The 24,773-nt window shown below is 53.0% G+C and overlaps 1 protein-coding gene across 2 annotated transcripts in view; it reads right to left on the reverse strand.

Moving 5' to 3' along the window:
• Positions 1-1,945: 1,945 nt before the first annotated feature.
• The window catches only part of ELF4 (E74 like ETS transcription factor 4), a 37,379-nt gene continuing 14,551 nt past the window's right edge, over positions 1,946-24,773 (reverse strand). For both annotated transcript variants that reach the window (XM_043895547.1, XM_043895548.1), the window contains exons 2-9: positions 13,927-14,206; positions 9,886-10,057; positions 9,392-9,484; positions 7,559-7,750; positions 6,643-6,726; positions 6,362-6,554; positions 5,318-5,692; positions 1,946-4,490 (exon numbers count right to left, since the gene is read on the reverse strand). In XM_043895547.1, coding sequence (XP_043751482.1) covers positions 3,683-4,490; positions 5,318-5,692; positions 6,362-6,554; positions 6,643-6,726; positions 7,559-7,750; positions 9,392-9,484; positions 9,886-10,057; positions 13,927-13,998 — 1,989 coding nt within the window. In that variant the 5' untranslated portion in view covers positions 13,999-14,206 and the 3' untranslated portion in view covers positions 1,946-3,682. The remainder of the gene's footprint in view (positions 4,491-5,317; positions 5,693-6,361; positions 6,555-6,642; positions 6,727-7,558; positions 7,751-9,391; positions 9,485-9,885; positions 10,058-13,926; positions 14,207-24,773) is intronic.

Genomic DNA, 24,773 nt, shown 5'->3' on the forward strand with positions numbered 1-24,773 from the left:
GAGCTCACAGTCTATTGGAGGGGAAACATACATAAACACATAGCTAAGGCGCTACCATGTGCTAAGTGCTACAATAAGAGGTATATACAAAGTGCTGTGGGAGCTCAGAGGAGGGAGTAATGCATCAGCTGTTGGGGGTGAGGAGCCAGTCTCTTGACTCCATCAAACTATTACAAAGGCAGGGGTGCTGTTGCCACATGACCCTGGTTGAAATGAACCTAGCTCCTGAGGCTCTCCTCTAGCCCTCTCCCATAACTACATCAGCACAGGTTAGTTTATCAGCTTAGCTAATTTAACACTTTGAGTAGGAAAGAAACTGGACAGGGAAGTTTCTTGAGAGGCAGGGGATGTTCAAAGTAGTAACAACTTTTGGGTGCTAAGGCCAGGGGTGGGGTGGGGGTACCATGAGGGCACTGAGCCAGGGAGGGCTGGCCCTGGGCAGTGGAGCACCTGGGGTGAGTGTCTGTGCAGAGGGGAGGTCAGAGGTCACCTACCTCACTTTGGTCCCCCTCTCTCACCAGCTCAATCAGTAACCGTCCGTTGACGCTCACTAGATGCTTCATAGTGTGCCCTGCTATGGGTGACAGTCCCACTCCCCTTAGAAGGTAACACACTAACTGGGGAGACTACATAAGTCCAGGTCATTGAAGATTTAAGTAACAGTTTGTGATTATTATAGAGGCGATGTCACAGGCTGCTCACAATTACCAAAGAATGGCACTTGCAACACATTTCAAATGAACTCACTTAAGGGTAGGCTGGTCTGGGGAGGCAGTGTCCATGAACTGAGCCTTGAAGGATGGGTACAATTTGATGAGTACTAGCGGGGTGGGAAGAGCATTGTGGTTGAGCAGAAGCAAGAAAAGTAAAAGTACAGAGGTAGGCAACTCCAACAGAAGCACGTGCAAAGGTCAGTGAATCCATCCGTTTGACTGGGTGAATGGGGAAGTAGGCTAGGACGTGATGGTGAAGTGCAAAATACTCCTGGAAAAACTGCCCTGAGCCATCAAGTGCTCCCCCATCCCTCCTCCAGGACCCCGGACTGCCTTGTGAGTCAGACAATAAAGGGTTAATGGCCAGCCACTAAGAACAGATTGGAGGTTAAGGATTTTGAGTATCACCCCCACTTGTAGGCAGTGAGGAGCCCCAGGAGACTTTTTGGCAGAGGAAGAATAGAGCTGGTGCCCTGGCAAGTTGGAAGGGGTGACTCAGATCACACTGGGGGGCTGCTTATATGTCCAGGGAAGGGGATATGCTCTGGGGGAGGCTGAACAAGGCTGGAGGCTCTCTGCAAGTGTGGAACAATGGCCGGATTGGAGAGACGTGGCAAACCACACCAGACTTGAGGCAATGAGGACGGGGCAGGGTCAAGTGAATGCGGCCAGCAGATGGCTCGGAAATGTCAAGCTTAGAAGGTCAGCACAATAACAGAAATAGGCAAGTCATGATGGCCTTTTTGTCTGGAATGGTTTTGTGTGTTGGAAGACTTCCCAAAATCCATTTTTGATAGAGGGACAATCTTTGAGGGCCTGACAAGCATCTAGGTAGAACTATCCAGCAGAAATGTGAGCCAGAAGCTGAGAAGAGTAGGGGCTGGGCCTCTAGGTTCCATACCCAACCTGAAGAGCCTCACTGGAACCAGGAGGATGGCTGAGGCTCATGGGGGTGCCCACAGTGAATGCAGATGTGGAGTTAGCAAGGGCACAGAGAAGGTGATGGAGGAAGGGGAAGTAGTGTCATGTGCTGTGAGGGTTCACAAGGGGCCAAGAACTATGAAGAAGAAATTTGACATCACCTCCAGGGTATCAGTGACTTCAGGTGAAGAGTTCTATGGGGTTCCGGTGAGGGGGGCAGGGCCACTCCTAACCCACATGGCATCTTTGTGTAAAGTTGTTTTCAAAGGTGACCCTTTCTCAAAATGTTTTGCTCTCCACCACCAGGAAACTGTCATCATAAGCTGATTTTATTAGAAAAAGGGACATTAATGCCAAGTGCTGGAGACATGTAAGAAATACACCTGCACAACCATACATGGTTCCCTCCCAGGGTGGAGAAGGGGGAGAACAAGAGGTGACAGAGCATGATAATGGGCTTGGCAGTGACCAGAAGGGGAGAGAGAGAGAAGGGGCAACCAGGGGAGGTAGTGAGGTCAAGTGGCTGGTTTCGTGTCAAGGACACAGCAAAGGTCCTGAGGCACCAATTCACAGTAACCACATTCACCAGATCCTATCACTGTTTCCGAGGCTGACATAGTAGAGCTCTCAGCCTTGCTCCCAAACCTGGCAGGAGAGATAAAGGCAAATTCATAGGAGAGAGAGGGGAGGGGATCAAGGGCCCCAGCTGAGGGGTGGACTTTAAGAGATAACTGGCTGACCCCCTTCTCAGAAAGAGGAAAGGTGGAAGGAAGGCATGCAGAGGGACATAAAGGACAGGAGCTCACATCTTCGTGGAGGAGGAGTCAGAGTGAAGTAAGAAGGCTGGCCATCAAGGACCTTGGCCCACTGGAGGAGGTCTACTGCAGCCATTGAGGGAATGGGTGGGTGGGCAGACCTGTGAGGGGAGTAGAAAGCAGGCTGAGCAGCAAGGAGGCACGGCAGGGATGGAGGCAGACCCCGAGCGTGTGGTTACCCGACGTCCCCTGCACTGCCTGCCAGCAGTGAAACGGCAGGGGCGAAATTAGTCAAGAGGGAAGCCAGGATTTGGGATGCAGACCAGGGTGGCTGTGAAGGCTGGAATTACAGCCCAAGCCCTGGGCGCAAACATCCATTAATTTAATCCCCTTCCCCTGAGGACCTTGTGGCTGGGTCTGACCCTGGAGGGGCGCAAAGCACTCTGGGGAGATTAAGGATCTGGCCTGCTGGCAAATGACCGGTGGGCAATGAGGCTGAGCCCAAGACAACCTCGGTCTAACCTGCAGGGCTGCTCCAGAGGGCTGAATTCCTTCCCTCTCTTCAGGGTTTTATCCCACATGGTTTTCTCCTTGTCCCCTACAACTCCGTCTTCCCCAACGAACACACCCATCAAAGCTCTCCTCCCCAGACCTGCCCCAGCTCTGTGACATCTCTCCGGATTTGGGGGTTCCAACCTGTACCCCATAGTTTCAGAACAACCAAATCTTGGCTTCTACAAAGCGAACTAGAGAATGCTTTCCCTCAAAACAGAAAATTCCCCATCTCTGTGGCTGACCTCCACAGAGACACACACCCTTGAAGACCTCACAGCTATACCCCCGTCCTCACCAAAGAAACAGAGATACAGACGCACAGGTACACACAAATACATACAGAGATATTCACATACGGGATAGTAAATACTCTGCAGAGGGAACGAAGACGATGGAATACAGCCAGGTGAAAAGACTCTTCTCATGAAGCCCCCACCCCAGCCCTGGTTACAAACGTCTCAGGTTGGCCTCCATCAGCAAGTCAGCCCATTACTCCGACAAAAGCATATCCCCTAGTACTCTTGAAAGCCATGGTTTGACACCAGGGATGCTCCAACTGGGTCTGTCTTGGCTATGATGACAACAGGCAGGGGTGGTGCACGGGGGTCTGGTGTATTGACACCCTGCTGAAATGTAAGGGCTGGTGTGCTACTTCAGTCAGTCTCTCTTAGAGAAAGTCCGTGTACAAATGCTGCTCAACTTTGCCTGGCGGTCACGTTTCCCCCTGACCCCCTCCATTTACATGTCATGAGGCTCCATCTTAATGAGGGAAGTGGGGTTGAATGGGGAGATGGAGGCTGGAGTTGGGGATCTAGTCAGCAGGCTCCCGGGTGTGTTTACATTATTAGGCTCAGCCGTAAACAGGGACCCTGAGCTCGAGGAGAGCTCAAGTTCAGCCACTGGGGTTAGCCCAACAGTGGGGCGGCTGGGAGGAGAGAAAGTCTGGTTTCCCAGAAGGCTCGGATTGTGGGAAGCCCTTGAAACTGCCTGGCTTGGAAGTGGCTGAAGGTGAGCCTGCTCCCTCAGGAGTTCCCTCAGGGTCTCTTCAGGAACCAGCAGGCCCTCCATGGGGGCCCCAGTCATCATGCCCTGCACATAGGACGAGGGCCTCAGTGGCCCCTCCTTGACCCCAGGGGCTGCAGTGGCACTGGAAGTTCTGATGAAGGCCGCAATGACAGTCCCAGGGGCCTGAGAGCTGGGCCCTGCTGGGCCAGCTCCCATGACTGAGGGTGCTGCCGGATTGGTCGGACGGTTGGCCCCAGCCAGAAGCTGGGGGAGGCCACTGAGGATCAGTGGAGCCCCCGGTGCTGCCACCTGGTTCTCTTGGAAACTGGTGTTCAGGGGGAAGGAGGCCTGCAGAGTGAAGGTGTCCTTGAAGGTGGAAGCAGGCGGAACACTCTGGAGAACGAGCTGGGTTGAAGCAGTAGTACTGGCAGGAGGCCCGTTGGTCAGCACTGTGGTCAGCGGGATGGTCTGCAGGGTCAAGGCCGAGCCCGACCTGACAGGGGCCACTCCTAGGTGGATGTTGCTGGGCACTGAAGAAGTACTGAGGAGAAACAGAAAGCACATTTGGTTTAGGGGGGAGGCGTGGAAGGAGGGCACTGGGGGAATGGAGTGGAAGGTGTTTCAGCTACTGTTTGTTGGGCCCTTAGCTTGGGTCAGGGATCATTCTGAATGGTTCGCATGTGGGATTTCACTCCACCTTCTGATCAGCCCATGAGTTGAATAAGATTAACAATCTGATTTTCCTGCATGAGGAAACAGGCACAGAGAGATTATATAACTTGCCCTAGACCACAGAGCCAGCAACAGGGACACACCTAGGCTTTCTGCCTCCAGAGATTGTGTTCATCACCACTGCAGTGTACTGACATCCCTCTTCAGAAGAGCATCCCCATGGCCCACACCAGCATAGCAACAGGTACACATGTATAACCCAGACAAAGGCCAAACTTTTCAGGGAAAATTGGAGGGACCTGAGTGTGGACAAGTAGTAACAAGAGCTTTCCTGGTGGGCTTGGTAGGGCCTGAGGAAGGCGGAATGGCACCTTCTCTGTTGCCTCTTTTTTGGAGTACAGGAGACTTGCGGGATGGGCTCAGGAATGGAGGTTCTTGGGGAGCGCCCTGGGGTAATAGGAGTAGTCCCAGCTGGCAACAGAAGACCCCCCAGGTCAATGGTTGGCTTGGCCGTTTGCTACTTTGGTGTGTGACCTCAGTCAAGTCACTTTTCCCTCTTTTAAGCCACGAGTGTCCCACTGGCTTCCCAGGGATGCTGTGAGGGTCCCGGGAGTCAGAGACAGAGCAGAGCTTTGCAAGAAGCTGAAAATGTCCCCATCCCTAGGGGAAGACTCGGAATGACCTGGGCGCCCTTACCTCACAGCTTTGGTGACTTTGGCCTGGCTTTCTGGTGGAGAGACAAGCATGGCGGAGGTAGTGGGGATCTCTTCATCTACAGACAGTCCCAATTCCAGACTAGCAGATGGCTGGAGACCAACATGCTGCACCTTCGACTTTTCCCAGGAAGTGTCGCCCTTGCCCTGCGGGGCAGCTCTGGTCGAGACCCGGGAGCTGGCTCTCCGGGAGCTGCCGCCAGAGGTGGAGGGAGCAGAGGCCTGAGGGGATGTGGCTGTGACCTCGCTTCTCTCATCCTCATCTTCGATCACCACCAGGTCCTTGGGCATCTCCTTAAACTGGTACACCAGCCTCTGCCCTTCCACTTTGGCCAGGATGCCTCGTTGGTAGTAATATCTAGGCGGAGAGTGGGAAGTGTCAGGGACACAGTGCCCTCCAGGGCCGGTGAGGGGGATGCAGATGGGAGCCCTGGGCAAGGGAAGGGGCACTTTGGACTTAGAAGGCTTTTATGAAGTTTCTGAGATCTCCCTCTGATGACTCAAAGGGTCCACGAAAGGGGATTTCCAATGCTGACCCTCATGCTGCTTTGGGGCAGAGGATAGGGTGAGTGAAGGATGGGAGGGGGTGGAGGACTGGGGTTCAGCCATCCCCCATCCTGAGAGATCGACTGTGGGTAAGTCAGACCCATCTTCCTTGGTCCCTGGCTTGCAGAATGTGAAAGAAGCCCTTCTTGGGGATGGGGAGGCCCTGAAATTCTCTTTCCACTCTAAAAAGAGAAAAGGCTAGGACAGAAACACAAGAAGAAGGGGACCGTCCCTCCCAGATGGGACCTGGGAAACGGGCTGGGGGGCAAGCAAATGGGAGAGTCACAGGAGACTTGTGGGGATGGGCCCAGGAATTCGCTCCTCAGAAGAGTGTCTAGGTGACCCATGCACGAGGAGGAAGGTACTTACTCATCACCCACACAGAGCCTGATCTTTTCAGGGAAAGTCGGAGGCCCCTTAGTGAGGGGCTCCTGGGACAGAGGGAGAAGCATGGGGAGCCTACCTGGGCAGGGGCTCCTACCTGAGTGCCCGGCCCATCGTCTCATAGTTCATGTCAGGCTTGTTCTTCTGCTTCCCCCAGAGCTTGGACACTGCTTTAGAATCCACCAGCTTGAAGATGCCTTTCTCTCGCTGGGTCCACTTGATGTACTTGGGGCAGGTGTTCCGGTCTTGCAGAAGTGCGAGGAGGAATTCCCACAGGTAGATGGTGCTGCCTGCAGAGCAGCAGGGTGGTGATGGGGTGTCCAGACCCCACCCACCCCCACCAGCTCCCTTCCCACCTCACCCGCCTCCCCGCTGTACCTTTGCCATCCTTCGATTTCTTCCGAATGGGGATGCTGAGGTCAGTGACAGGTGAGGTACTGCGGTTGCCCTTGGTCTTCCGGACTGAGGGTGGGGGGAAGGTGGGAGTGGGCTGAGGCTACAGGGCTGGGCTCCCGAGACGGAGGGCCCAGATGCTTACCGACTGAGGGGCACCCGGTGACAAGGAAGAGGCAGGTTGCCTCCAGGGCTGGAGGTCACACTCCACAGGCATCGTACTCGGGTAGCTCCAACCACCCAAGGGCCCACCTGCATTTTCAGGCCCCAAACAATGTGGGGCCATGGAGTGCTTGCCAATGAGTCACCTTTAGAAGCACAGAATCTGCCCCGCCTAATTTTTGAAACAAAATGGCAGTCTGAAGGCGTGACTGTTGTGCAGATTAAGTGTGGCACCGGGCTTTGGTTGCCACACTGACACGGCAGTATCGACTAGCCATCATCTGAGTAAATCAATAACATGGGGCTTGGGAAAGCCCAAAGTCCTCTACCATATATGGTCTCAGCTCCGTAAGCTCCAAGAAGGAAGCTAAGAGCAGAGAGTGAGGCAGAGGCCCCCAGAGAGCCAGGAACTGGCCAGGGGGCCAAGGCTGGTGTCTGAACACAGTGCAGGATTCAACCCACTGAGGTCATGGGCTTGCTAATAAGCATTTACATATCTGCTGGGCAGACAGGAGTGGCCTGGAAAATGTCAGGCTTTAGGCAAGCTACCTGATGAGGCCCAGCTTTCCAGAAGGGAGGACTTTCCATCTGTCTCTGCCACACCAGAGAGCTATGCTCTGAACATGTCTGTGAAGCATGGCACTCACCTCCAGCCGTGGTCTCCCTGAGCCTTCTCCTACTGCCCAGCCCCTCGAAGAAACACACACATACACACACTCTCTCTCCGCCCCCATCTTACTTCTCTTCTTCGATTTTCCAGTCTTCTTAGTGCTGTCTTCTCTGGGGACCTTCTCCTCCAGACAGTTCTCCTCCTGGTCACCAGTGTCACCAGCCCTGTTCAGGGCGTCGGGCTCAGAGACAGGAAACAGGTAGTTGGGCAGTGTCATGGCTGGAGCAGGGTCTGGCTCTGGAAGCATTTCAGAGGTGCTGACTGCAAGAAGAAAGGCCTGAGGTGGCGGGGACCCAGGGCACGGGAGGAGTGTGGTCTCCCCGTGCTCAAGAGAACAGTGGGTTCCTGGGGGGTGGGGGGGGCCTTCAAGTGTCACTCCCCACAGCCCCAGACGCAGGACACACCTGAAAATGCCTCCTGTGTCTCACAGCATGAGGAGAGGAAACATCTGCAGAGCTGTGGGCACGAGCTGGCCCCAATCACAGCATGCACATGTGTAGCCTGCCGCTGGTGGTGGGAAGTTCCAGGTGACACCCATGGAAAAGGGCCACCTTCATTTAGTCATCTACTCATTTCACAACCAGAAGGGCCCTTAGACCTCATTTAGCCCTGATGAGGAGATTGAGACCCAGAGATGGCAGGGCATGTGCCCAGGGTCACATAGCAACTTGGTCACACATGCCTGATACGTGAGGGTACTCAGTAAATAATCTGTTGAATCCTGAATGAAAATTAGTGCCAGAGGTGGGATGAGGAATTGGAACCTGCAGCTTCATGGCTTTTTTGCCACCCTGTATCCCAGCACCTCCTTGGGAAGGTCAGTTGGAGCCAGGAATCTTCCTGTAGAGTCATGGCAAATGCCTGGATGGGGGTGTTTGCTGGGGGAGGAGCCTGCCTCAGGGGCCATCGCAGGAGGTAGGGGCCAACCTCCTAGAACAGGGAAGGGATGAGGAGGCTCCAGCCCGGTACATTTCTAAGCCACACCTGGCACAGTCATCCTGGGAGCTCAGTGAAACAGCAGAGCGGCCTGATGTTACCCTGGCCAATAGCATTCGGCCTTAAAAAAGGAAGGAAGTTCTGACACGTGCTATACATGGATGGACCTTGAGGACATTATGTTAATTAAAATAAACCAGTCCCCCCAAAACAAATACTGTACACTTCGGCTCATCTGAGGTCTTGAGAGGAGTCAAATTCATTGAGACATAAAGTAGAACGGTGGTGGCCAGGGGCTGAGGGGAGGGGGAAATGAGGAGTTAGTGTTTCATGGGAATAGACTTCAGGTTTTGCAAAATGCAAAGAGTTCTGGAGAGGATGATGGTGGCTGCACAACATAACAAATGTACTTAATACCACAGACCCGAACACTGAAAGATGGTTAAGGTGGTTAATTTTATGTTATGTGTAGTTTGTTGTTCAGTCGCTCAGTCATGTCTGACTCTTTGTGATCCCATGGACTATAGCTCACCAGGCTCCTCTGTCCATGGAATTCTCCAGGCAAGAATACTGGAGTGGGTTGCCATTTCCTCCTCCAGGGGATCTTCCTGACCCAGGGATCAAAACCTATGTATCCTGCATTGGGAGGCAGATTCTTTACCACCAAGCCACCAGGGAAGCCCTATGTGTATTTTACTGTAATTTAAAAATTGGAAAAAACAACCAGTCAATCTGGTTATTTTTATAAACAGCTATAAAAAGTCACTCCATCTTCCTCCTCATCTGCAGGGGCCATCCTGCCCCATCCCACTCCATTCACAGCTCAAGAGCATGTTAACAAGTGTAGGGGTGGTGTGGGTACATTAGTCCGCACACACAGGTCCCTGAGAATCCAATACGCAGATGTGATATTTTAAAATGGAATTTTGTGTTGCCATGAGTTGAGGCGCCACAGTTCAAACTCACAGATCTGCTTGTCGTCCAGGATGTCGTTGGGAGACTCGACATTGAGCAAGACTTCAGTGGTTGACACGGTTTGTGAGGTGGTTTCATTGTCATCTGGTGCCAGGTTCCATGGATGGGAGAGAAGAAAAAAGTTCCCTTAGGACATAGGGCAGTGGGTGCAGCCAGAACGAGGCTAAGGAGCCCAGGGGCAGCCGGGAAGGTAGCAGCGTGCCTCCCACCCTGATTCTCCACCTTACTCTACACCCATCCCAGCAGAGCTGGTCTCCCCTCACTGTTCCACTGCATTTCAGGAGATCATGGGTCCATTTAGGTAGCTTTCTCCTCTCTACAGTGGTACTACCTTCTGCTTATTCTAGTCACCCCATCTAATTTCCAACTATTGGGGGCCTTGCTCCTGGCTGCATGGGGTCACTAGAAGCCTCTGCGGGCTACTGTTGCCTGAAGACAGAACCCCTCCCTCCTCCACGCCTTCCCTGCCCAGGAAGGAAACAGACCTGCCAGTAAAAAACTGCCCTCCAAGATCTGATCCTGTGTCATGCACAATGTCCCATCTGTTATGATGCCATTGTGAACGTCATCCAGCTCCAGGCCTGAGTACAGATGCAGTAATTCGGGGTAGGGCACTTGCTCCACAATCACAGCTGGAAACACGGAGGGATCTTCTAGCTACAGAGAAGACAGTGATCCGGTTCAAGGCCCACCCGCCTCTCCCAGGAAGCCCTCTGTACCAGAATCTGGCCCTTCTTGCAATTCCTAACTCTTGGATCCCTCAGGGGCTGTCCTTTGTAGGGCATAGCATTGCTCTGGGTCCAACCTCACTCACTAGTGGGGTCTTGATTGGTAGAAATGGGTTAGTTCTGTACCACCTTCACTCAACCAAGGGCAGGCAACTTTAACTGGTTACAGTTACGGGTTAAGCTGTGGCCAGGGTTAGTTAGGCTCATTCTGAAACCAGTGGGAAAATTTGTCAATGGCAAGGGCAAGGGGCTCAATCTACAGCTAGTTGAGGGACTCAACCTATGCTCAGGGTTGGGTACCAGGGTGAAGGGCTCAGATCGTGAACATCTTAGGGCTCAGTTTGTGATGATAAGAGCAGGAATGAAGATGGAGGAACAGAGGAATTAGAGACATAGAAAGTTAAGGGCTGGGAATTCTCTGGTGCTCCAGTGATTAAGGATCCACCCTAGTCGGGCAACTAAGCCCTCGAGCTTTAGAGCCCATGCACCGCAACTAAGATCTAATGCAGCCAAATATATAAAATAAAAATAATTTTTTAAAAAAGGTAATGGCCTGGATGGGGGAGAGGGTTCCAATTTCTGGCTTGATTTAGTGGGTGCATGGGGGTACTGTCCTTGTTAAGGGGGAAACCAGAAGGAAGAGGAGCAGGCTTTTGGAGAAAGATAAGGGAGCAAGTGTCTGAATGTGGTCAGTTGGAGGTACCACTGAGATATTTAAAATGGAGATACCTATCAAGGAGTCAAAAATATGTATCCACGAGCTCATCACTGAGAGTGGGTAAAATCATCAGGATGAGAATTTGACCCCTAGAGGACACAGTTATTCTGAAATCAAACAAAGGTAAATTTAAAAAATAAGTGTGATTGCAACTGTTGTTTAAAATTACTGATAGAAGGAAATGTACTGGAATGTTCATAATAATTATATTTTGGTTGTGGGACTGTGGGTGATTTTTTTCCCTTTCTACTTTTCTGTATTTTCTGAATCTTCTTTCATGGGGCTATTAATTCTTTCTTCATGAAAAAGGAATGAGAATGCTCAGTTTTACCTAATGTTCCTGAAAGATCCGGAAGAATAAAAATTGATGAAACTGCCTTTGGGTTTGGCTGCTGGGCAGTCACCTGGCTAGAGCAGTTTCAGGGGAGTGCTGGGGTCTCAGAGAGGACGGATGGAGGGAGACAGGCAGGGGGGTATAGTGATTAAGGCCAGAGTTTAGAGCTAACCAACATGGTAGCCGCTAGCCACTGGTGACTATTTAAATGTAAATATAAAGTTTTTCAAGATTAAAATTCAGTCCTTCAGTTGCACCAGCCATAGTTCAAGTGCTCCATAGACATGTGGCCCCATACTGGACAGCACAAATCTAGTGAAGTCACTCAGTCGTGTCCGACTCTTTACGATCCCATGGACTGGTAGCCTACCAGACTCCTCCATCCATGGAATTTTCCAGGCAAGAGTACTGAAGTGGGTTGCCATTTCCTTCTCCAGGGGATCTTCCCGACCAAGGGATCGAACCCAGGTCTCTCACATTGCAGGCAGACGCTTTACCGTCTGAGCCACCAGGGGAGCTAACAGCACTTCTAGAATATCAGAAAACTCTACTGGACCATACTGATGCCAGACTGCCTGGGTTTGAGCCCAAACTCTGCCATTTATGAGCAGTGTGATCTTGGGAAAGATACATTTCTGTGCATCCGTTTCCTCCTTTATAAAACTGGGGTGATCATGTTATTGACCACATAGGGTTGTTTAAATGGATCAATGTACATAAAGCACTTAGAGTCTGATGTACAGTAGGTTCTGATTATATGCTTTAGGCATCAGGGACTCTGAGGAGACTATTGTTGTAGTGTTAGTCACCTAGTCATGTCCGACTCTGTGACTCCATGGACTGTAGCCCACCAGATTCCTCTGTTCATGGAATTCTCCAGGCAAGAATACTGGAGTAGGTTGCCATTCGATTCTCCAAGGGATCTTCCCAACCCAAGGATCAAACCCAGGTCCTGCTTTACAGGTGGATTCTTTACCATCTGAACCACCAGGGAAGCCCCCTAGGAGACTGGTAACATTAAATTTCTTAACCTGGGTGGTGAGTTAATGAGTGTTAATTTTATAGTTATTCTTAAAATATATTTTTTTCAGATTCTTTTCAATTACAGTTTATCTGTTTTATATTCATACTGTATTTTGCAACAAAAAGTGTTTCCTAAAAACAGTGAGAGAAGGGAAGTGAGAAAGTAAACCCAGATGATGGAGGTTACACTGGGGAGAACAGAGCTAAGAAGGTGGTATGTTAAAGAGGTGGGCAAAAGGGAGGGAGGGTTCTCTTAGGGTTAGGGGGACACGAAGATGTTCTAGGTTGAGGAGAGAGGTCTGGGAGGTGTAAAAGACACAAGAGAGACAGGAGGTGAAGGATGGTGTGAGGTCTGGAAGGCGGCAGGAGAGAAGAGATTAAGCCCCGGGGTGGGTGTTGCCCTTGGAAGGAAGAGGGACACTTCTTTCTCCCAGGCCAGCAGAAAGGAAATAAGAACAGGTGATGTTATTGCTAAGAGGGAGGAATGAGGGAAAGTGAGGGAATCCTTGGCTTTGAGCTCCTTTGTGGATTGGAGAAGAGGCTGTCTCAGAGGGCAGCTGTGGGTTCAGGAGGTAAGAACAGCTTCTATGAAGAGCAGCTTCTAGGAAGAATAGAAAGAATTGTTGAGTGGTCTAGAAACAAGTAAAAGATGACTAGCCACACTGAGAACCCAGGTAAGGTTAGATTTTTCTTCCCTTGTTTCAGGAGGCTAGGCATGCCAGAGGTGTTGGATAAAACTGAGCCACTTTAGCTTAACATCTAGCAGGACAGAAAGCACCGTGTGCTCCATGACCACTAGGGGGCAGCCTTTGGTTGGTCACTGGAGATTGGACGAAGTTTCCTGTCCTCACAGGGATCTGAGAGAGACAGCATCAGAACTAGGCTTGGGTGCCCTTGGAGATGATCCAGCTGGACCTCCTCTTGATGAAGATGGGGAGATGGCAGCCAGGTAGGGCAGGGGACAGGTCTTGCCCAGGAGACACCATGGCCACACTGGGATCAGAACTCAGGGCTTCGGACCACTAATCTTCCCTTCCTTCTGCAGTACCTGGCTGCCTCCTCTTCTCCAGTGTGTGAAAGGAGGGTGCTGGGCAAGGTATGGAGCAGCAGGGGCCTGAGTGCCAGAATTCTGTCCTAGTTTCCAATTTCCTCCGACCAGAGGACCCAATTTCCAGTTTATTCTGAATCCTTAGATGGTGGTTGAAAAGACAGTTATGGAAGGGCCGGTCAACCATGCTAGGATAGCAGTCTGAAGGTGCCAGGGGATGGACTGTACCCTGCGGTGCCAGCTGGCAGTTCTGTCCTACTGTGTGGTTGTCTCAGCACCTTTCTCACTGTGACATGGGGTCAAATGGCCAAAGAACGCACACGGAGGTCAGTGTACACATGTGCACTCAGCCCCCCGTTGCTGACTGACAGATCAGCTAGTGCGCATAGCAGCTACTTGGCTGACTTGGGAACTACGCGTGCCCTGTAATTGCATGTTGGCCAAACCAGCTCACTAAGTGACCGCCCGATGACTACTGCCTGGCCACATGGGACTAGCTGATGGCACAGTCTGCCTGGCCCACAGCCGCCATGCCTTGAACCTAGTAGGTGCTTGATCAGTGTTTGCTGACTGGCTAGCTGGCCAGTCGGCCAGCTTACTGGCTCTCTGCCTGCCTGTCTGGATCTATCTGATCATCTGTGCCGACTGACCAGGCTCTGTTCTCTGGGGCCATACCTGGTGGATGTCATCCATTCCGTTGCTTGCAAACTCAAAGATCAGGTCACTGGGCTGCAGGGCAACAGCCATGCTGTCTTGTCAGAGAGCTGACTGCGGGGCCTGCAGGGCCCACTGGAGCCGCGGCGTTTCCTTGATGAAAAGATGCTGTTCAGATACCTTGAGCCTAGCACCTACTCCTTGAGTCACAGTACAATAGGGGCTGTAGAGAACTGGAGTAGGCAGGGGCCTAACCCAGGTTCAAGGCTGCATGCTGGGCTGGGCCAAGCGTAGGAGTGACCTACAGAGAAGGGAGAGATGGGGACAGTGAGCCAGTCACCTTCCTTCGGTCCTGTTCCCAGGACAGACTGCCAGAAGAGGGACAGCAGGAAAGGGGGAAGACAGTGGGAACAGAAGGGCTGAGCCTTGGTGCCAGTCTGGGTCACGGGGACCTACACGTGAGCGGACCCCCAAGATACACAGTCTCCCTCACTTCCCATCCCATGTGGACAAGATGAGACAGAGCAGGACTTTGTGCACTCTCCACCCTGAAGATTAATCCCCAGGGTGTGGCCATAGGGGAAGCCAGGGCAGCCCGAGTGGCCTTGTGGATGGAGCGTGAAGACCCCTACAATTCCCTTGGCTGGGGAAAGGACCCCTGTGAGGGATCTGGGTGCACAGGATGGTCTTCTAGACTCTGCCTGACTTGGTCCACCGTGGGAGTAAGGGCCGCTTAGTTCTGAAGGGCAGAGTCCACAGAGGAAGTGATCTTTCACTATAAGGGTTGTGTTGTCAGGGCCAGCGACAGGGGATGGCACTCTCAGACTCGGCCACGCCTCCAGAGAGCCTGATGTCAGAGGGCCGGGGGGCCACATGCCCTGTTCTAGTCACCACCCAGCCACCACCACCCGCTGGGGATGCCGGGCACAATGGCCTCTGTGCTGTATGTGGCTTGGGCTCTTTGGTTTAGCTTTGCTTTCAGTTTCAAGAGTGAACTGTCACCCTGGGAGAGCCCCAGCTGGGGGAGGGGCCCACAGGAACCTTCCCCATCCTCCAGGGCCAGCTCAGGGCCCCCTTTTCCAGGAAATCTGTCTGCTGCAGCCCACATGTCTCTCCTCTCCCAGAATGCCTCTGGCACTCATAGTCTACACCTCCGGCGCTCACAAGGCACCAGGCTTCTGATTGTTTCCTGTGCTCCCTGCCCTTCTCAAGTCATCTGCGGCGCACCCCGGCCTGCCTCCCAAAGCCCCAGCTCCCCTCCCACGCCCCTCCCACCAAAACATTCTCAGCATCTCCACCCTAACACTCAGGCTACTCCATGTCCAGGTACCATGGCTCTGGCCCCGAGGGTTCGGCTTTGTGTGGCATCCACATGTGTGTTGGTGTGGCGGGCCTATGATCGGCTTGGTTCAACCACGAGCACCTGAAGAACCGGCTCCATGCACCAGAGGAGGAGCCACACACTTGACCCCTACCTCCTCGGCACTCCTTTGCCAGTGCCAGGGTGGCAAAACCTCCTCCTGGCCCAGAAAGAAATGAGGAACTTCAGAGAGGGGCAAAGGGGAGGAAAGGGAGGGGGACCACGGATGACCCTCCCAGATGACCACTCTCCCCCACAGGAGACACCCAGGCCTCTCCCACTTCCTTTCCGTTAGCCCACAGGGCTGGCTCCACCCTCTCCCCACCCCCACACTCACCCCCACACCTTGCCACCCACCCCCAACCAAAAACCTTTGAGAAGTCACTCGACTCAACCTGGCAGGTCTGAGTTTCCCTTTGGGTGAATGAGAGGCCCAGCACTGTGAGAAGCTAAGACGCCTTAAACCACTGGCGCCCACCCCACCCCACCCTACCCCCACCCCCACCTGCACATGACCCACGTGACCGGGTGTCTGTGGCCTCCCAGAGAAGCCTTCCAGGGCCATTTATGCTTGGAAGGTCTGTCTCCCCCAGCCAAAGCGCCCCAAGGCCTGCATTCCGCAGCTCCCGCCCTCCCCCAGGCCGGCTGTCTGCCCCCAGGAAGCGTTCTCATACTAATCAAATGAAAGGTGATCACTTTCACCTAATCCCACTTTGTCTAAACATGAAACTCCTGTGTCTGCCCCTCTCCCTCCAAGGTCATTCCGCCGTGGCCTTTCCCTGCAGGTTTGCTCATTGCTCTGGCTTCTCTTCGCAGATCAGTGTTTGATGCTTGGGAGCTCTCTGCCTGGGGAACTTCTGGGTGCCTTCCTTACCTCCCCCATTAGAAAGCGGCTTCACTGAGGGCAGGGACGCCGGTGCTGCTCACTGATGAAGCTTAGCATGTAGCAGATGCCCAATGTGTGTTGGTGGAACGAACACATGAATGAATGAATGAATGAATGACACTGGTCAATCGGTACCAGTGAGGTGGGGTGTGTTCTCTGGGCTGTAAGTATACGAATGTGTTTACTGGGTGTGGGGTAGGTGTCCAGTGGTCTAGCTTACAGGAAAGAGAAACGTGTGCCCTGTGTGTGTGCTATGTCTGTGTATTTTTGCATGGTAATTTATAACTAGGAGCGGGAGCTGGGGAGGGAGTTCCCTGTGGGTGTGCGAGCACACTGCAGTTATATGTATGTGCCGGGTGTGGGGACAAGTGCGTGAGAGCCTCTGTGTGTCAAAGGGCTTTGGTCCTGGTCGGGCCAGCAGAGCCACAAGCACAGTCGTCGGTTCCTCCTCCTCCAGGCCTGCCTTCGTGAGAATGACAAGCCCAAGCTAATACTAGCTGCTGCCGGCTGGCAGAAGCTGGCTGTGGTGAAGTGGGCTGGGGCGGGGCCTAGCGGCCACCACCACCCAGCGCCACCCCTCCCCCAACATGGAAAATTCAAAATCCTCTTGCTTCCCAGGGAGAGCATGCCAGAGTAGAATGTGTATATGGCCCATGCGTCCTAGGGGTGAGCCCCCAGGGTCCACTCTGCTGGGGGGCGGGGTGTGGTAGGAGAGGGAAGGCAGCTCTGCACTAGATTGGATGGAGCCCTTAGCCATCAATGCAAAGAGAGATTTGAAATAAAAGAAAGGCAAATCCAATTGCCTTCTTTAAGTATCAGCATATCTCAGTATCCAAATTCAGGGTTCTTCAAGTCTGAAGCTAAGGTGAACTCATGTGTGTGTGTGTGCGCGTGCGTGTGTGCGCGCGCATGTGTGTGTGTGTGTGTATGGTGGGATTGGCTGTCCTACTCTCTTGGTCAAGGCTAAGAAAACTCTCCCTTCACCCCTATGGAACCTTCCAGTCCAGAAGGTTTCACCCTTCCCCCTTCGGATGTTTGAGGATTTGAAAGTGAGAGGTGGGGAGCAGTCATTTGCATGTTCACTCACTCTCCCCCAAGTCCCTCAAAATAACCTCCCTCTCCCAGGAACCTGAAACCAAAGAAGCCACCAGCACAGAAGGCCCGCCCTGCTGGAGGCCGGAGAGGCCCGCACAGGGGCTCCCCTCTCTGGCATCCTCAGAGATACTCTGGAACACAGATTCAACTGCCTAGAGCCCTGGACACTGCCTTATCGATGAGTGGGGGGCTAGGGAGGTCCACAAGGACCCTGGGCTCACCTGGTAACCCTTAGTTACTAGTGCTGAGATCCTTCCACCCCACCTCTTCATTGCAAAGCTCACAGCTGGCTCCAGTCAAAGTCCACTCCCAGAGTGGCAAGAGCTCCCCTCCCTTTGAGGCCACTGCAGTATCCCTGGCTCCCAGGGCCTGTCCTGCTTGGGCTGAAAGCAAAGCCTCTGTGAGAGCATATGGCCCCAGCTACTGAACGTGTGTGTGTGTGTGTGTGTGTGTGTGTGTGTGTGTGTGTGTGTGTGTGTGTGTGTGTGTGTGTGTGTGTGTGTGTGTGTGTGTGTGTGTGTGTGTGTGTGTGTGTGTGTGTGTGTGTGTGTGTGTGTGTGTGTGTGTGTGTGTGTGTGTGTGTGTGTGTGTGTGTGTGTGTGTGTGTGTGTGTGTGTGTGTCTCTGTGTGTGTGTGTGTGTGTGTGTGTGTGTGTGTGTGTGTGTGTGTGTGTGTGTGTGTGTGTGTGTGCGCGCGCGCGCAGGCACACCACAGGAGGGAGCAAGCAAGCGAGGGCGCCCACATCCCGGGCTTGCAAATGCACACCTCTGGCTCTCTGTGGTTGTGACTGCATTTCAAAACCAAAATAGCAAAATAGAAGCGGTTTGGGCTGTTTCTGCGTCATCACAGCTGGGCCCCCTTCAGACCCTCTCTGGGGCTGTCACTGGAACACGTCAAGCGGTGTCCAGCACTCACCCATTGGGGCCTCCTCCACAGGAAACAGCCCCAATGTGAAAGCCACGTCCGCAGTCTCTGTGGAGCAAGTTTAAATCTACAGCCGCTCAGCCGAGCCAATGGCTCTCACAGAATCACTAATAACACCCGTGGCATTTTCACACACGCCAGCAAACATGGGGGCCAGATGGTCAGCCAGGCCTGCAGAGCAGCATTCTCATGTTCCTCGTCCTCTCACAGCCAGCCCTCACTCCTGAAATACCCCGTCCTCCCTGAAACCTTTCTGGAATTCTCTGGAAAGGAAGTGACAATTTCCTTCATGCCATTTCCCACTCCCTCAACACCCCTCCCCCACAACCACAAACAAAGTGGAAACTACCCCAGCAATAGCTGTACCCTCCACTTAAAAACAGCCCCTCCTCTGGCTAATAGTCATCAAGCAGCATATTTGCACGCGGCACCACGTGATCAGCGGCGTGTGTTTAAGAGACAGAAGGTCAGACCCAAGGGTCCAGTCTGTAGCCATGGACCAAGCAGAAGTAGCCCAAGTGTGGGACTCCCCTACAATCTTGGTCCAACTAGGGCTGGACTCCAATCAGCCAGCCAAAACCCCCCTCCTTGAGCAAAATGCCCAGTGAAGGGGCCCCCTTGCCACAGCGATTTTGTCAACTCCTTCTCCTCTATTCCTGCCTTCTACCACCCCCTCCATCTGAGATGAAATCAGGAAGAGGGAGGGAAAAAATAAATGTTTTGCAAGCTCTGTTGATTGGGGTTTCTCTGTGCTCATTTACAAGAAACCCAGTTTCCTTCCTTGGCCCTCGGTCACTGCCTGATTCCTTGTAGGGTTTGTCAGAGCTCTCACGGTGAGGCAGGCCCGGAGCTCTTCTTCCACTGTCCCTACCCTTTCTCAGCTGCAAGCTTGCCCCTGCCTTCCCAGCCCCACAGCTGGCCCCATGGAGGGGCAGTTAAGGCTGCAGGCCACAAGCACAGAGATGCGTGCTCCTCTTTCTCCAGGAGACCCATCAGCCCTCTCCCGGCTGCATCCTAACAAAAGGTGGGACCGCAGAGAAGTCAGCCATCTTTCTGGGCTGTGCTTTCTGTCATCCTTAAAGTGGGTGAGGGCTGAGGGGAATCCAGGCCTAGTAGGGGCTCACCAGGGTGTCTCGGGTGAATGAAGATGGTGGTGGGAAAGTGCTTTGAAAATTAAAACACACTCATTCAGATGACAAGTTCCAGGTGACCTCCCAGAGACCAAAGGGGACTGGGGACCCCATTAAGCTCCCGGAAGTGCCCTCATGGCTCTAGAACATAGTCAGGGTGGGCTGCAGGCTTCCAGTGGTCGCCTTGGAGGGGGGCTGGCTCCTTTGCTAAGGTTGGGGGCCTTGCAGGAGGGACAGGCGGCTGTGGTTGGAGGGGTGCTCCCAGTCCCCTGTCCTCACCGCCTCCACCCGGCCCCAGCCCTCTGGGTTGTGGTTATGTGGCAAGAAGAGCACTACAGAAGCCCCAGTAGGGGAGGAGAGGTGGGGGAAGGGTTATGTCAAAGGGAACCTATTTTCCCAGCTGCCCTGACTCCCAGGGGCCTGGCCTGAGAAAGCTGAAAGAGCACCCCCTGGAGGTGCCTGCAGCCACCACACCCTCATCTCCAGAGCTCCAGGAACCAGGAGGAGGCAGAGTACTCCCGGGGAGGGGAAGAGAAGAACAAGTCAGTGATGGGGAAGACAGGCTGCAGGAACAAGGCCAAAGCCAAGTCAGGGGCAGCTCCTGAACCCCAGGGGGTACACTGTCAGCCACAGCCTAGGTGAAGACCTCAGAAGTTTCTGCGAACTGTAAGGGCACAGGCGAGAAGCTTTGCCTTGGGGCTTAGGCAGGTCACCTTCTTCCTCTGGGAAACGGGGACACCCTCCCTAGCACAAAGGGTCATCGTGGAAAGCCAGCGAGTTAACATAGGTGAAAGCTCTGTTACCTTCTAAGTGTGTTTTTAGATTTCCTGGTCAGATTTGTGTCTTTCAGGCTGAGGTCATGCATTAAGCATTCATGATATCTTTACCTAGATGGACAGGAAGAAAGGGAAATGGAGGTAGTGGGATGAAATGGACACTGAGGGGGACATAATCAACAATTATCAAACATGGTAGAGTGCAGAAACAAGTTTGACTATGGGGAGGGGGTGCATGAGTTTGGCTGGTGGGGGGGGCCACAGGGAAATCAGGAGGATAAGTGCATAAGCCTCGATCCAACTGGGAGTCACTGTTGATTCTTGAGCAAGGGAGGGGCACAGAGCAAGCCATTTTCTAGGAAGATCAGTTTGATCTGACTGAGTGGAGGCGATGGAAGGGGACCAGCTGGGTGGCTGGAACCAAGGAGGTGACTCCCAGGGCCACCCTGAAGAAATAAAATGACAGAGGGTGGGGTCATATAGACTTGTAGAGACCCCAAGGTTGCAGCCAGTTCTTCCCATGAAAATGGTAAAAAGACAGAGATTAAGGCAGGAAGTATGACAAGAACATGAGTTCAGTTCAGACATTTTGAAGTTGGGATGATCTTAAAAAAAAAAACAAAACAGCATTAATGATGGAACAAAAGACAGCCCAGAGAGTCACTTTTGCTAAACACACACATCCCCTGGCAGGAGGAGTTTCCATGAGCCTTCAGCAGCCAGAGAAACAGGCCTGGCCTGGTGAGGCTTGCATTCCCAACACTGTGGCAGGAAGGCACATGTGCTGAATGAAAGATGCTCTGCCACCCCACCCCTGCCCATAGGAAGTCTATCTGTTTCCATGGTGTATGTGTGGGGGGGGGCGTCGACAGACACACTGACCAGAGACTAATTAAATTTACTAGCGGTTTTTTTTAGAAGCTAGGGCCATCTGTGAGTAGGCACCAACAGGATATTAATTCAGATAACTTTTATTGGAGGGACAGTGTTCTTGGTCGAGGTCCCTGCCAGCACATGTCCTAGAAACAAATGCAGAGGCTCCCCACTCATATCGAGGGCTCCCCCAGCTGGACGGGGTGGCTCCAGGTTGAGACCTGCTGTTTCTTCCAAATGCCTCCTTCCCCTACGGGCCACTTTCCAGGTGAGCAGAAGCAAGGGGCAGTCCAGCATCCCACGCACAAAGGATAAGGTGGAAAAGAGCCCGCGGGTAGGGGTGGGCAGGCAGGGAGGGCAGCTCGAGCCCCAGTGTCACCGTGAGCTCTTGGGGCTCCTCCCCACACGACCGAAAGCCTCTCCTTGATTCAGTCTCAGGGTGTGAAAGTTAAAACGGCCCTGAAAGATCAGCGCATCCATCCTTCCTGTCATCTGGCTTGAGTTCTCGAGGAAGAAGTGACTTGCTCAAGGTCACACAGCTAGTGGCGGTGACTCCTAGGTGACCTTTCTTCCTCCCCTCCTCATTGTCTCTAGGCAGCCTCAAAAAAGCCAACCCTTTCCTCTGGTGAGGACAGACAGCAGCCCGAGACTCAGGGCTGGCAAACAACAATGAGGCCACACATGTGCAGAACACATTTAACTTTTGCAATTATTTCCCCACCTCCGTGCCTTTGTTCACACCGTCCGCCAGGCCTGATATGCCCTTCCCCAATTTCTGCAGCTCCGATTCCCATCCGGCACTCAAGATCTGAAACAAATGTCATGTCCTTTTCAAAGCCTTACCTGCTTTCCCCTCACCTGATGAAGGCTCACCTCCCTCACCTCCTCTTCTTAATGCTTTATGTGCCAAATTCACCCCACCATCTGTTTTTATGTGGTTGGTGAGCTAAGGATGGTTTTTACATTTTTTTTAACGATCGGGGGGAAGAAGTCAAAAGAAGAATGATATTTCATGCCACAGGAGTATTATATGAAGTTCAAATTTCAGCGTCCACAAAGAAAGTTTTATTGACACGCAGCTATACGCATTCGTTTACGTATTGTCTGGGTGGGTTTTGCATCATGAGTTGTTGTGACAGAGTTCCCATGGGCCATAAAGCCTACATGATTTACTGTGTGGTCCTTTGAAAGAAAAGTTTGCTGACTCCTGGACTAAAGGCTTCACTCCCCTTCAGAGGGAATACATTCATCAAGTTCCTTTCAGAGAAGAATGTCACAGACTCAGAGGTGCCTGGAGGGAGCCGTGGAACATCAAATACAAACGCTAGATTTTCATCAGAATGTTCTGGCCCACGATGTGACCTTGAGTAAGTCACTTATGCTTTGTGGATCTCAGTTTCCTCAGCCGCACAACGAGGCGGGGGTGGAGGGGGGTGGGGTGGGGGTTGGCCAGCATGGCCTCAGGCCCTTTCTGGCCCTGTGATTTAGAGACTCAGCAGTGTCCTGCATTTCCAACTCACATACTTTTGAGCAGGCACCATTCTGATCATATTCTCTCAGAACAAGACCTCACAGAAGGTGCCCCTCCTCAGCTGTGGTTTTCCCTACCAAGTGGGCCCCCTCATTTATACCCACCTGCCCCCCCTGACCCTTCCCTTCTGCTACCCTTCTCTCTGAATTCTTCTCCCTGCAAAATGAAGATGGCCTCCTCTGAGAAGGAAGCCCCACCTCAGTGGTCCAGGAGCTTCCACTGTGGCGGTAGGGGTGGGCAGAGCGAGAGAAGGACTCTCAGCTCTCCTTGGCTCCCAGAGGCCACGGCAGACAGGCAGGAGACAGGGCCAGCCCTCCCCGCACCCCTGCTCTGCCAGAGGAAACAGCCCCTCTCTGCCACTTCCTGTCCCAGGGGTTTCAGCAGTTTCCCCTTCGGGGCCTGCTGGCCCTCCCAGCCCCGCCCCTGCCCCACACAGGTCAGAGAGTGCAGAGAGGGGAGGGGCCCTGCGAGTGAGTGGGGAAGATCCCTCACAGGAAGGCTGAGGAGACAGTTGTCTACACAAGGGGACGTCCCAGCAGCTCTTCTGCCAGCCTGCTTGGGCCAGGGGAGCCAGGACCTGGGTGGGAGGTGGAGTTGTCTCCATAAACCCTCTCCTGTTAGCAGATACGTAGACGTGAGCTCATCACTTCACCAGGTGATCACCTCGGGGAGCAGAGTGCGCCTGCTGGGTAAAAGACTGGGCTGTAAATGCTGAGGTCAATGTCCACCTGGGCTGAGGGCCAGCCTTGGGCGGCTTCACATGGGGAGACGTGTTGAAGCAAGAATGCCTGGGGAAACCAGGCCAACCACAGGGGTTATTTCGGAGGAGCAGGTGACACTGAAATGAATGGCACATCATAACTGCATGATTTTGTCCCTAGCACTGAGGGTCAGAGGCAACAATGGAGAGTAAAGTATTCTATTACATGCGAGTCAAGGGTGGTGGCATTTTCTGGGTGATGGAACAGGAAGCTATCACATTCCATAGACACTGCTGATTTGGTGTGGTGACTTCTACTTGTAAATGCCTCGCAGTTGCCTTTACAAGGTGGGGCTCCTAGCAGTGGGGCTGGGTGCCCACAAGGGACTGGGGCAGGTGACCCAAGGCCATGGGTCAGAGAAGCGGTAGCCGCCTGAGGTTCTGCACGTCTGCCCAGTTGTTAGTTCTCCTGAAGACAGGTTGGAAGTACATGACAATGGTTCTAGAAGCCTCAATGCTTGGAATGAGGTCCTCATAGTGGGTAAATGCAACCACTTCAGCCCCCTGTGGTAATATTGTTCCATGAGGTTCAAGTAGCAGTGAAAAAAGCTAAGGAGATGCATAGAAATGATGGCTCTGAGAAGACCAACAAAAAAAGATGGTCTTGCTACCTCTCTCGGCTCTGAGAGATCATCTTCTTGGGCTTTTGACCAAGAGTCCCGCCCAAGCAGGCCTTCTGTCAAGAGAGCAATCTGGTTTTGCCCTCTGCCCTTTCCCTCTATGCCTCCAGGGCCAAAAAGAGCCAGCACCCCTGCCATAGGACCCATCGCCCATGAGGGGACTGCCTGCTCCGCCCCGTGAGTTGGAGTGAATACTGCTTCACAGCTGGCATGGAAGATGCGAAGGAAGTGTCAGAGACAACATCTGGACGTGCACCTGGGCCCCTGCCAGCCCTTCCCTACATCTGCAGTGCAAACCCAGGGCCAGGGCTTGGTTACGAGCCCGACTCAGAGCTGGTGGCACGTGTTTGGAAAGCACATCTGACTGGGCGGAGGAGGTGGAAGCACTTGAGATTGCTGCCAGCTCAGGGCCAGCGCTTGCGGGGTTGGCACCAATCTGAGCTAGGGCTGGGCCCAGGGTGGCGGGTGTGGCCGCCGTGGCCTCAGCCACGGGCCTGTGGCGGGAGGGGCAGGGGGGCATGGGTACTTGTTTAAAGCGGGCAAGGTTTTCCTCTTGTGCCCTCGGATATCACTCCAGGCTGCTTCCTCTGCTTCTGGGGCAGGGGACCAAAGAGTAACCATTACAGGGAGACAGGACAGCACGGATTTATATCTACCAGGTAAGAGCGTGGGCTTGATGTCATGCCAGGCACTTTCCATAGGCTATCTCTTTTCATTCTTACAACATCCCAAAGTAGCTAGTCAGTGGCAGAGCCCAGGTTTGAAGTCAGGCTTATTTCCAACTACTGTGCTCTTTGAACTGTTTTCAGTTACATGTATTTTGGTAGTAATCCTGTTTTAATAGTTCCATTTTACAAACAGCACAAGTGAGGCCTAGAAAAGATGAGGTAACATGACCAATGTCACACTGCCT

This window comes from Cervus elaphus, chromosome X (genome assembly GCF_910594005.1).
Source record: "Cervus elaphus chromosome X, mCerEla1.1, whole genome shotgun sequence".
Classification (NCBI taxonomy): Eukaryota; Metazoa; Chordata; class Mammalia; order Artiodactyla; family Cervidae; genus Cervus; species Cervus elaphus.